Source organism: Lineus longissimus, chromosome 18 (assembly GCF_910592395.1).
Source record: "Lineus longissimus chromosome 18, tnLinLong1.2, whole genome shotgun sequence".
Classification (NCBI taxonomy): Eukaryota; Metazoa; Nemertea; class Pilidiophora; order Heteronemertea; family Lineidae; genus Lineus; species Lineus longissimus.
This window is the reverse complement of record NC_088325.1, coordinates 8,601,091-8,614,295: the sequence shown is the minus strand read 5'-3', so window position 1 is coordinate 8,614,295 and position 13,205 is coordinate 8,601,091. Positions and strand designations below refer to the sequence as shown.

The following is a 13,205-nucleotide window of genomic DNA, read 5'->3' as shown; positions in this document are numbered from 1 at the left end:
GTGATTTTTCGAAGAAATCTCATTAATATTTATGACGTTTTGGATCACGTGATGTTAATCAAGCCGTTTTTCGCGGCAATTGCGTGCACGACGCGATATTGTAAAAATATTTTAATGCACAGCGTGTCTCAAAAAAATTGTGGTTAAAAGTGAGAATGGCATGATGGTAGCCTGTTTGAGTTCTGTTGATGAATATGCTTAGTCTGACTATAATTTCTACAACTTGTGGCCAAATGACCAGATGATTTTGAGCCTTTTGATAAAGCTACTGGTAGAATAGTCGTCAGAAATGTCAGAGCGACAGTGACTGAGTGAGTGTTATGTTATTGTTATGTTATGAGACTGGAGGTATGTCATGTGTTCCACCATATCGTCATTGATATTGACCAGGAATACTATCGATTTGTGTGGATGTGCTCAAACAGTAAAGCATGAGCCATGATGCTTCACTTCCGAAAAGATCCAGGTGACTGAGATGTCTACTACTACTGTTGGGCAATCCGGCTGATTCTTCAGAAATTTCTCTGTATATCCTCTGTGAAAATAAACTTTCTCATAATGATATATCTTTTGTTTGTTTGGTAATTTTAGTTGCCTATGTTTAGGCACTTTTTTGCCAGATTTGCCTGTAAAAGGCTGCCATAGTTCAGGAAAAGAAATCATATACACATTACAATGTGGATCTTCACGGTCCAAAACACCAGGGCCTACTAGGTGACATGGCTCAATAATAGGCATTGTCTGGTAATTTTGGACGACCTTTGGGTGGATAGTTTATTTTCCCTGACCCTGGCCTGGGTCTGAACGGGCTTCCAAGCCATCAATGATGCTTATAAAGCCGGGAATAGCCTCATCAGTACCCCCACAAGAGTTATTTTGTGCCAGACATCGCGCACAGAACTTGCCATCATCTCATTTTTAGAGTTGCTGTATCAGTAAAAGATAATACCAAAAAGCTGATAAAGTATGTAATTTGAGCAGCATGACCAATGCCAGTGTTAAAGGTGTAAACTTAACCTATTACAGGACATCTTTCTGCAAGATTGTGATTGGTTTAACTTGAAGTTTGTCATCAATTTGACTTGTAATTGTACATCCAGGCTGTTGTCATTCAGGAAAAATCTGCTTTATCTTTCAGCTAATACTTTCACTTCTCCAGTCAATCGGGTTTGATGAACATGTCAAGCTGTTGAATGATGTAAACAATCATTAGCAAATAACGTCACGAATGAAAATAAGTTTGATTCCTTCCACTTGAAAAGTTCAACAGCACCACTTGCAAAAATTTGAATTTGGCATTGTGTTTTACACCCTTCAACAATTGACTGTCTGTTTGTTATTGGTGTTCTTGTTTCAATGTTAGCGTTTCACTGTTAAATAGTTTCAAGATGCAGAAGAGAGGATTAGTTATCTTTAATGTTAAGTTTCTTCTTTGCATCATTTTGTCATTAAATTTGGGCAATGGTGGTCTCATGAAAGGAGGGATGGGACGGCAGGATGGGCTATTGGACAAGTTTTCATAATCAGTATTCTAGAACACGTTTTGTAGCGATGGTGGCGATCCTAGTGTTCGGGCCTCTTCGGCTCAACTTCGGATGTGGTCGGAACCTAAATCCGGCTGCAACATTTTCTGACAAAAATCAGAGGCAACTTAAACGTATTTTCTAGCCGTGCGGCAGAAATAATCATTTTTACTATCGTGTTATTCAGTCAAAGATACATATAACAATAAATATCAGTCATTACTTCTGAGCACGCGCGATGTTTTTGATGACTTAGGTGCATTTATTCAACAAAATTACGTGAAAAAATTGCAAATTTTCGGGCGACGACCGCTGTTCAAAGTCACGTAAACAGCAAACCTCAGGACTTTTTACACTTTTTTCTTAATGAAACTACTAATTAATGTTTCATCTAGAATAATATCTTCCGTTTACATGTCATTTAGAAAGATTTTGGCAAGTTTAGGATCGATTTCCGACTTCATATTTTTCACGCCTAAATGTACGCGATAATGAGCTCGTAATGATATGCAGTGACGTCATAGCGCAGAGAGAATTACGCGGAAATGGGGCCGCGGCCAACTGACTGTTAGTGCAGATTTACTAGCTTCCAGCGATTCCATACACGCAAAAGCTTATTTATTACGAAATTTGAGATCAATAACAAAATATCTGGGGTGCTGCGTGAATGTTTTAAGCGTGAATTAATCTTGAAATCGCTCACTGAAAGATCGATGCAGACCAAAACAAATCCGAAGCGGCTCCCCCATTTTCGTGGGTATTGCGCATGCGCGTCTACGGTGGCCCAGAAGGCTTCAATTCATCAATTAAGAGTGCCAAGATGTAAGTCAGGTAAACGGTTGTGAACGGGCATGTTATAATGGGATGGGTATCTACAGTGAATTAATCTATAACTCCCTATAATTACCTTCCTAAGTGATACCTTAGGTAAACACCTGAATGCAGTCCTTTGGGGTCATCAAGGATTGATATGATAATGATATCTATTTACAAAGTAGGTTAGCTATTATACACTGTTTCATAGATATTGACATAGATAGACTATTTACATATTCATTGCAAATTAAGGGCCATCCATTTGAATATACTTGCATCTAAGTGCCCTCCCCCCAAACAATTTGGACAACCAAAACTTTACAACATGCCCCAAATGCTTCTGATAGAAAGTGGATGGCCCCAGATGAGATGTTAAGTCGGTGGGTCTGATAATCTTATTCTAATTACAGTGGGGACAGAGGAAGGAGTCAGAGCGACGGACAACCCTGACAGGACTGCAATATTTCAGGTGGCACCAGTGGCCACAGTGATCACATTCCGCCCAGTTGAAAATTTCAAGGATGTATGTTGGATGAGGTGGCGTCCACTTTTTGCACACGCAACAAAGCTTTGATGGATCGGTTGGCTGATCATCGTCATCATCACTGCTGCTGGCATGGTCTTCAGGGGTCGGCCTAGTTGACGATGGTCCAGCCTCTGCAACATCTGCTTCCACGGGCTCAGGGATGATGTCAGGGGTCTGCTGAAGTGGAGTGGCCGGGGTCTCAATCAAGGGTGCTGACTCTTCTTCCGTTGCACCGGTCTTTTGGTTGTTAATTGGATGGTCATCCTCGGTTATTGCGCCAAAGAATGTTGGTGCCCTCTTCCTCTTCTTGGTTGGTGGTGTGGTTGGTCGGGGTATCCTATCTGCGAGAAATTTATCAGCTGCGTTGACATCCTGGGAGTGGATGGAGTCTTTAGTGGTAGGACGATGGGTGACGGACTGGTTGGGGAGATAGTCACACTCAGGAATCTTGGTGGCGTCAAAAGGATGAATCCCTGTTTTCTTAAAAGAACTGATGAGGTTAGCAGGAGCAAGGCCCTTTGGATAGGCCTTGCATGCCATAGGGCAGATGTCATATCGGGTGATGAGTCTTCCAGGATTGGTCCTCAAGAAGCTTGCCATCTCCCTGTTGAGAGCGCGCTTGAAAGGTCCAAAGCATGCCACATCCAGGGGCTGCAATCTGTGTGAGGTGTGAGGAGGCAATACAAACAGAATTATATTTTGAGACTTGGCCCAGTTGATGATCTCAGAGTTAATGTGGCTTTTGTGTCCATCATACAGGAGGATGATGTGCTGCTCTGGGTCGTTCCTGCGGACGATGTACTTCAGGAAATGTTCTGTTATATACTTTCTAAACACTGTACCATTTGACCAGCCATTATCACTCATAGTAGAGGCTGCTCCAGGCATAGCTCCTTGCATCAGGTCTGCGTTGGCACGTTTTCCGGCAAATACAAAGTACGGGGGCATAGCATTCCCTATTGCATTCCCACATGCAAGAACTGTGGTGATCGCGCCTCGAGTAGATGTGATTGCTGGCAGGCGTTCATTGACAGGGCCAACAATCCGTGGTGGGTTGTGCTCTGTATTCACACCTGTCTCATCGAGGTTGTATATCAATTCAGGCTTGTCCATGAGATTATACTTTTGGAGGATAGCTTTGAGATCATTATAATACTTGTCAATTAGTTCTTTGTTAAAGGCTTTAGCCCTTAACATGCTTAATGATCTTGGTGTCTGTAACTGTAAACTTGGCCATCTTGACATGAAGCCGGAATACCATTTGAAGGTCAATGGCTTCTGTGTTGGTGTAGTCTTTACCAATGATAAGAGAAGGTCATTTCCGAGGTGAACGATGTCTTGCCTGGTGTATCCATATCCTCTTCTTGCCATATCTTCAATGTGCTCCACCATGGTGCGCTCGACATCAGGGGCGAGGTTAGTTGGAGGGCCAGAACGCTTTGTGTCGGGTCTTATTCTCCCTGAATTGAAGAAAACCATTGATAAGTTAGGATGCATTGATAACAAATGGCAATTCATTTCTATATTTAAGTAAGTAAACTAGCCTAATGGTGAATAATTTAATAAATATCTGAAAAGAATCTCCATGTCTTAAGCTACTTCTTTACTTACCAGCAACACGGTCCCTTTATGTTGTTTCTGGGACACCAAAGAGTTGAGATGCTTTCCATGGTCCAGCAGCACCAGAAATAACAAAATCATAGGCCTTTTCAAGAGATTCAAGGTCATATCGGCGGTAACCACCAGCCTTCATTGGAGTTTTCTGAAAGAAATCCAGTTAATTTCTTTTAAAGAAGGTAGAAATCACCACACCCCCATAATAATAATCAAATATAACGTACAACAATGTATAAATAAAATCACTTTATTGCACTGATCACATAAATATGACATGAAAATTGCAGGAAAATGGAATATAAGCCTTAACAGTATGATTAATAATCATTAAATTTTCATCTAGTCTTAAAAGGGTTAACAACACCCTTTATAACATTTCTAATGAGCCACCATACTTTTTGTTACGCGCATGCGCAGTGCGTGCCTCATTATTTATGCGAGCGCTCTTAGCGCCGCACAGTGACGCTCTAACAAACCCTTTCTTATCAGTGATATAAGCGACTGATTGTTGTGTTTCTGTGTAGTGCATGATCCTAGGTATTGACCCAGTGTTTTGAACGTAATTAGAGAATTGCTTACCTGTTTAGGACGCATTTTGGGCGCTTTCTTTGCGGAACGAAATGAAAATCAAAAATCAGAAAATTTCTTCTCTGGAAACGAAGTGACGCGCGAGAAAACGGGAAAAAACGGGTTTTCGCGAAATTGGGGATGACTCGAAAATGGGGAGCAGCACCATACATATATCTATGAAATAATTTCCAACATTTGCGCGTCTTTCAAAAAGGGCAGTGGCTTCGATTTAGAAACCATACATTCCCTTGCTGCCTGACTTTTGATTTTAAAGACCCTGATTTAATACAGTTAACTATTACGGTAAATTGCAGAGTTTTTTGTGCTTATTTCTTTTGCAATTTGCAAATGTTTCCGTAAAAAACCCTCATCATTACGGCAAATCTGCGGTAGAGTAATTTTCAGCAATAGAGAAATAATCTGCAATATGTCCACCCTTCTGTGTTTTGTATATAATCCTGGGTACCTTGATTGCTGAGTGAAGCTGAATGAATGTTACGTAATCAACCTTTGGTCTTGGAGTGCTGGCATTGCCAAGATGATAGTATCTATCTGAATCAACAAACCACATCTTGTCAACTGGTAGAATGCGCTTAGAATTATTTTCTCGCCGAATAAGAGGAAATGCGAAAACCGGAGATTTGCGATAATGACTATGGCCGATTGCTTAATTTCTAGGGGCCATTGTGCTCGACGTATAGATAATTGGTGATGATGAATTCAGAGATGCTGGTTCAGCTCTAGTGTATAGCCAAATGGAAATGTTGTGCCAATTAATCTCTGTGACCTTGAAAAGTAGATCAAATTAAAACCCATGTGATAATATGATACTGCATTATGGTCGTAAAATGTACCCATGATATCAGATTGCTGGCAATCGAGCAAGTAGTACAGCAATTATCACATTTCTAAGGTTTTCAGATTTGGCCCGCAGCTGGCCAATCGCTGAATTAAATCGAACCAAACGTTGGCCCCTCAGGTCATTTTACCTATAAGCTACCGTACATGTGTATCAAATTTTAGACCAATGGTCACTGCAGTTAAGAAAAATGTCATACTAAAGCCTAACGACCAATTTACACCATTTGACCTCTGTGACCTTGAAAAGTAATTCAAATTAAAATCGGTATGACATGTGATGTTGTCTTGATTCGAGTACCTACCATGAAAATATTATCGAAAACAAGTATAGGCACGATATTGCACTTTTTACCTTTTCAGTTTTATGCCTCCTTGCGGCTAAGCCAAGAATCGTATTGGACCAAAAATTCGGTTTCAGAGTTTACTTGACCTAGAGTGTCATGCTCATGTGTACCAAGTTTCAAAATATTAGCTTTAGCAGTTAAGAAACGTGCCATTGTTACACTCAAACGGCCAGGCTTTCCTTTGCTAGGAAAAACCTACTGTAAACATTTCATCGAAAACGAGTCAATTATCAGCGAGATATCACACATTTAGATTTTGACGTTTGGCCCCCTGATGGCCAAGTCAAGAAACAGATCAGACCGAATTCATTGTGTTAGGTCACCTGACCTGGAGAATATGTGTACAAAGTTTTAAGTCCTTAGCCTCAGTTGTTAGGAAACATGCCAATGTTTTTGAAACATGATACAAACGACGGACGACGGACACTGCAGTATTGTATAGACTCCCCTGCGATCAGCCACAAAGAGCGCTCTTTCTGAGGATCTAGATTATCTGTAAAATCTGCAATGTAAATCGCCCTCAAACTTAACGAGTTTACAGAACATTATTTCTTAACATCATTTTTCGCCTACTGCTTTATTAACTTATGGTTTGATTAAGAAGCTTTTGATGTGTTACCTCATTCGCTCTGTTAACATCTGCTCCTCTGGTCAATAGAGCATCGACGACATCAAGCCGACCTTTTTTAGAGTTGCTCATTAGTAGGGTCAGGCCGTCCTGAAAGATGACAGACACATCGAATCATTTATCGAAATATACGAATGGATTAAAGCCTAAAGTCGAGATCATTTCGAACGATTCAATCCACAGAGCTGAAAACTCTAAACTGCCAATATTTTGCGCTTATGTATTTTTATTTGCATCTTCTGAAATGTTTGGATTTTTTTTCAATTTTGGTTGATGACCTAATTTGGTAGGTTATCAACAAAATCTGCAAAATAAAACGCCCCTAAAATTAAGAGGTTTGCAGTACATCATCCGCCTATTTCTTAATTAACTGACTTTTAGAGAGGTTCGGATGAAGGGGGACTTTCGATGTGTTACCTTATTCACTTTGTCGATCTCTGCCTCATCTGCTAATAAAGCTTCTCTGACATCAAATTTACCTTCTGCAGAGGCTCTCATTAACTGTGTCAAAAAAATAAAATGAAAAACAGACATTCTATTGATAATCAAATATGGAAATATACGAATGAATAAGAGATCGTTTTGAATAGGTTTTAAAAGTCAGTAACAATTACCGGAAAATGCCAATTTTTGGCACAAATTATTTTTGCGAATTATTTGTGTAAATGAATCAATTATATTTTGTTTGGGGATAACGAAATTCATTTTCCGACTAATACTGCTGGAATGGCTCTACTCGTTGCTCAAATCAACAGTAGCCATGCACCTGCCCATACACTTCCAAGTACAGCATCAAGCACAGTGTACATAAGCACAGTAGGCCTGGCTATGCCCGGACAGTCGGCTGCTCAGTCACCTATGCCTTATATCATGCACACTGTGCCAAATCAATGGCTGATATGAATGAAGTTTAGCAAATGCTTTTACTTTAATTTTGAACAGAAATGTCGAGTGTACATGGAGTTCAAGATAAAGGCATTTACGAGTCTTTATTCATATCAGTAATAGGGAAGTGGATGTACGACTATCTACGTCAAAACCTGGAATCATGGGTAAAAAACTTCACTCTTCATCACTATTCATGTACATTTGTCAAGAATTCACTGTTTTAACCCACAAAGACTACCAAAAACCCAACATGGATAATTTCTGTAAACACTGGGGGTCTTTGGTTTTTTTGTTTTTTTTTTCCCAAAAACCTGCCAAACTTACCAAACTTACCAAAATACGTAAGTGCTACCTTAAACAGGCGTAAATGTCATTGATCTAATAGAAAGTTCAATAGCCGAGTGTGTAAAGCATGTAGCTTCCACACATGAGGTTATGTGTTGGCGTGGGTTCGTTTCCCGGTGAAGGCAAAATATGAAGACCGGTTTTAGTTGTGGCCAACAGAGCGGGTGTAAATTTATCACGGCGTGATAAGTTTTTATCCCAGTGGGATAAGTTTTTTTATGGTTCATTTTTTGTTTAACCAACTGAAGTAAGTAATAGGGAATCCTGTTGTTTTATCCATTTTACGCCCATTTAACAGTAACATCTGTTTAAGGTAACATCTGTTTAACATTAATTACGTCAGTGATGCCATCTGATAACTTTTGGCCTAACCGAAATTCAAGGTAACATCTGTTTAACATTAATTACGTCAGTGCTGCCATCTGATAACTTTTGGCCTAACCGAAATTCAAGTGAGATTCAGGGAAAATTCAAGTAAATTAAATGTATTACCCATTGGCAACGAAGCATAAGGATAAAATTACATTTGACTTTTGTCAATTTGATGCCTATGTTACCACTAACAGATTTTTCAAAGTACAAGAAAGTGATATCGCGCCAGAGTTTTTAAAATTGAAAAACAGAGATGATTGTCTTAGACTTGAAAAAAAACCACTGGCGTTCTACCAGACCCAGTTTAACATGGCCGTATGGTTCGCGACAACTGGATGTGGCATTTCACTAGAGCATCTGAACAGCAGCAATCAAATGATCAGATCACTTTACAGGTTCCACACTTACTATCAAATCAGAAAAATTATGAAAAACCTTGATATCCCCATTTATGGAGAAAGCGATTTCAATGAAACAAATAATAACATTAACCGTAGGAAACTAGGCGAGTTACTAAGCGAATTTGGCTTAAAAAACGAGTATGATTTTTCATTGTTTGAAAGTAATGATGGATGGGCTTCCTGGGGTGAACCGGATTACAACCCAAGCATAACTGACCCTGGTTACTACATCGATAACTCTAAAATCAATTTCTACTTAATGCAAATTCACGAGAATAGAACGCCACCAATGTTTAAATCAGATTGGGACGCTGGGATGGATAACTTCAAATACGATCAGGGTTGGATCCAGTGGTATGTTAATCAACATAAACATATTTTTGAGGTTCTCAAACAGCCACACGATCAATCATACCAACAATTCATGACTCTTAAGTCCTCAGGTTTCTCGAATCCAGGGATAGAAAGATTGAATGATTCCATCAGAACATATGTTTACTGCATACTGGGGTCACAGGCCCTCACTAGAACCCCGATTACTGGGCAACCAGGAACAGAGTTAGACGCACATAAGGAATTCATCAAAATGCTAAGTGACTCAATTGAACAGCATGTGGATATCCCTACCTCAATTGCTAGATACCAGAAAGCACTGTCGGACACTCACACACGATTAGACTATGTAATTGCCCCAGGTCTGTACATCATTGGATCTGACATGGTACTCAAGATCGGTAAGATCGAGAATTACAACAACGATATCCTGATAGCAACTAAACACTTGAAGCCTGGTAAGAATAACATTAACAATGAAAAGATCTTGCCTCCTCCATTGATGCAAGACCAAATTTCTAAGAAGATAAGGGTTAAGGCTAATATCACTACACCAAAAGATGTGAAGACTGTTGCGTCCAGTAAAACTGCTGTAACAAGTAAAAATGCTGTAACAGGTAGGCCTACTGGACAAGTCAGGCCTACTGCAACCAGTAAGACTGATGTGTCCAGTAAATCTGATGATACCCATGAAACAATCAAGTTTATCCTCTATGCTGTTGTTGGCAGTTTAATTCTTATTACTGTAAAGTAAATGGATGAAGGAGGAGTAGCAGAAGATAACCAAATGGAGGAGATGAAGGATCTTTCAGTAGCAGAAGCAAGAAATAGAACTGCTGAAACATCACTCAGTAACACAGTAACTGATGACGGCACAACTTACGACACAGGTACTAGTAACCCAGCACCTGATGAGGCCATAGACAGAAACACAGATAGTCGTAACTTAAGTTCTGAACCTTCGTTTTTAACACCAGAAAGAGCAAGAAGTATTGTCCCTGAATTGATGGAAAAGGAGTTAAAATACAAAGAAGTAGAGAGTAAACTTGATAATGCATTGAAAGGAACAGAATGGAATTATGACAAGAATAAACTGAGTAATCTTGCACCACACATTGAATCAGAAGGCCAAGACCTGTTCTTCATATTGACACAAGAAGATTTTGATAGTTCAAGGTTTTCTTTAAACCAAAAAAAAAAGATAGTCTATTATGATAAACGTGTTAAGAAATTATATGGTGTTTAATTAACTCAGAGTGAGGGGAAATTCTTATCTGAAAGTACTTTAAAGAATTATTATGGCAAAAAATTATTTGATAAATTGAAAGGTCTAATTCCACCAGGCCCACCAAAGGCAATTCCACCAAAGGCTATTCCACCAAAGGCAATTTCACCAGGAGGGGAACCTAAATCTGAAACCACTCAAACAGATATATTAATTAATGAGATTATCACTTCAACAAGCCCCATAGATAAAATCATAGATAAGACTGATGAAGAATTAAGTGCATTAGGTTTTACAGATAACGCTTTGAGAGAAGTTAGAGGGTTAAAACAAGCTGGGGATGATTTTGCAGCAGTTAAGAGGGATAAAGATATGAAAATAGAAAGCCTAGAAGAAAAACTTAACTATCTAAAAATAGACTATGCTAAACTAGAAGAAAAAAATAGAAATCTACAAAGAGGCTATGATAACTTTGCCTATGATAACGCTGGTTCTAACGAAATTTAAGTTCTAAGAATAGAAAGGGAAGATGATCTGAGAAAAGAAATAGACAAGTTGAAAAAGCAAATAATTGAACTAGAAGACATATTGTTCGAGGAACAGTCAAAGGTATGGAGGATAGACAATGAGAGGGAAGCACAAACTAGAAGACTGAAACGTTTGATCACTGATGTCTTGAAGAAACCAGATTTAATGATTTCACTCAAGGACAGAATCAAGTTACTTTTTAAGATTGAAGGTATTACAATTGCTGCAATAGTAACTGCAGTGATTATGATAATTACCACTTTAGGTCTTAGCATAGGTCTTGGTATCAGTAATGCTTTTAAAGCTGTACCTAAACCAGGACCGCCAAGTCCTACGCCACCAAGTCCTACTCCACCAAGTCCGGATAAACCATCATCAATTCCAGATAAAGTGAGAGAAGGAATAAAGAAGTTTGCTGAATGGCTAAAAGAACTGGCCAAGAAATCAGTTGCGGCTTTACCTGGAATCATCGGTTCTATCGTATCATTTCTCCTGAAAACAATTGGTGCAGTTGTTGGGTTCATGGCCGAACATCTAGTCATTCTAGTGATTGTTGTTGTTAGCTCCATAATTTATGGTTTGGTAGAAGGTGTTAAAGCTGTTAAAGCTGTTAAAGCTGCTAAGTAAAATCAATGATTGAATGATTTTCAAGTCAAATAAATAGAATGACAACTGGAGTACTTCTCAACACTGAAAGGAGTCATAAGATTCCACTTTTCTGGTGATTCAAAGAACAGCGTGGTTAACAATCTCGGCAGAAACCTGTTATCCAAGATGGTAATTAAGTGGGGAATGGATCAGATATTTGATCTCAATGAATACAGTCATTATTCGACTTTTAAAGATCTGTGGTTAACACAGGAGCAAAGGAACGATAGTGTTTTTCAAGGTATTCAGTCAGAAAATCTTAGAAAGTTGAGATCAGGTGTGGCAGAAGCCGACGTTACCGGTGAAACCAGCGATGAGAAAACACTGAAGAGAGTATTTGGAACCAAGTACAAGATACCGTTAGATTTTGAGCTATTTTTCAACTATGCTCCATTTTACAAGTTTCCAATTCAAGAGGATGTGATCATCGAGATTACTTTAGCACCAAAGGAGGAGATCATCGTTACCAGCACAACTGCAAACATGAATTACAAACTTGAAAATATCAGTTTTGAATATGACACTGTAACTAACAAGGGATTAGCCAATACGCTAACAAACAAGTACAATTCAGGTTTCTCCATCTATTACGACTGGGTAGATCACTTCAAAACTGTCAACGTAACGGCAAATGAAACGCTGATCAATGAGAACATCAATTTTCCTCGAATGTCCATAAAAGGACTATTACTTCTATTCATTTCTGATAACACTGATGGTTCAAAAGATTCTGAAAAGTTTGAAAATCCTAACATCACAAAAGTGCAAATAACCATCGAAGGAGTTGCTAATCAGGTGTTCCCAGAAGGAATGAGAATGCTAGATCAATGGGAGGAGATCAAGAAACACTTCATGACAGAAGACTTAAAGAAAACTTACGACTGCAACATGTCTATGAAAAAGTACTATGGAGACTCGAATAACTACGGTCTTTGGTTGGACCTGAGAACTACTGAAGACAATAGATTACACGGATCGGGCAAAAAGCTTCAAAACACTAAAGATGGTATTCAATTGTCGATAACAAAAGAATCTGGAAAGGGGCCATACAAAATGCACATATTTGTGGTTTCTGATGCTCAAGTTAACATTCAAAATTCACAGATTCTTTCCGTGCAACATTAAGGTCATTAATTTTGACTGCCAATTGCCGCAACATTAAGATTATTTTACTGTAAATAAATGGAATCACCAGGAAAGAAGGAAATCATCAATACACTGTACCAAAGTGTGTTATTGGCAACGGCAACAATTGGTTACTCATATTTACTTGAGAGATTCTTAAGAATTGCCATTGGCCCGCCAAGTCAGGCAAACTTAGAAGAGATTCTTAAACTTGGCGGAATTGTAGCAGTAAGTAATGTAACATTGGAATATTTTTACGATCAAGGTATTTTACCCAGAAACATAATCAAGTAGAATTTACTGTACAGTAAATGAAAATTTAAGTACAGTAAATGAAAATTTAAGTACAGTAAATGAAAACCGTGGTGTACATTAATTCAAGTGACTACCCAGAACAGAAATCACATGATTTAACCATACATCTTAACACTGAAATTCAGAATGTCATTAGCGTC

General features: G+C 38.8%; 1 protein-coding gene across 1 annotated transcript in view; it reads right to left on the bottom strand.

Moving 5' to 3' along the window:
- LOC135502097 (ankyrin repeat domain-containing protein 50-like) overlaps nt 1–13,205 on the bottom strand; it is a 357,552-nt gene that overhangs the window by 207,847 nt on the left and 136,500 nt on the right. The window contains exons 6-7 of the mRNA XM_064794655.1: nt 7,303–7,386; nt 6,877–6,975 (exon numbers count right to left, since the gene is read on the bottom strand). Coding sequence (XP_064650725.1) covers nt 6,877–6,975; nt 7,303–7,386 — 183 coding nt within the window. The remainder of the gene's footprint in view (nt 1–6,876; nt 6,976–7,302; nt 7,387–13,205) is intronic.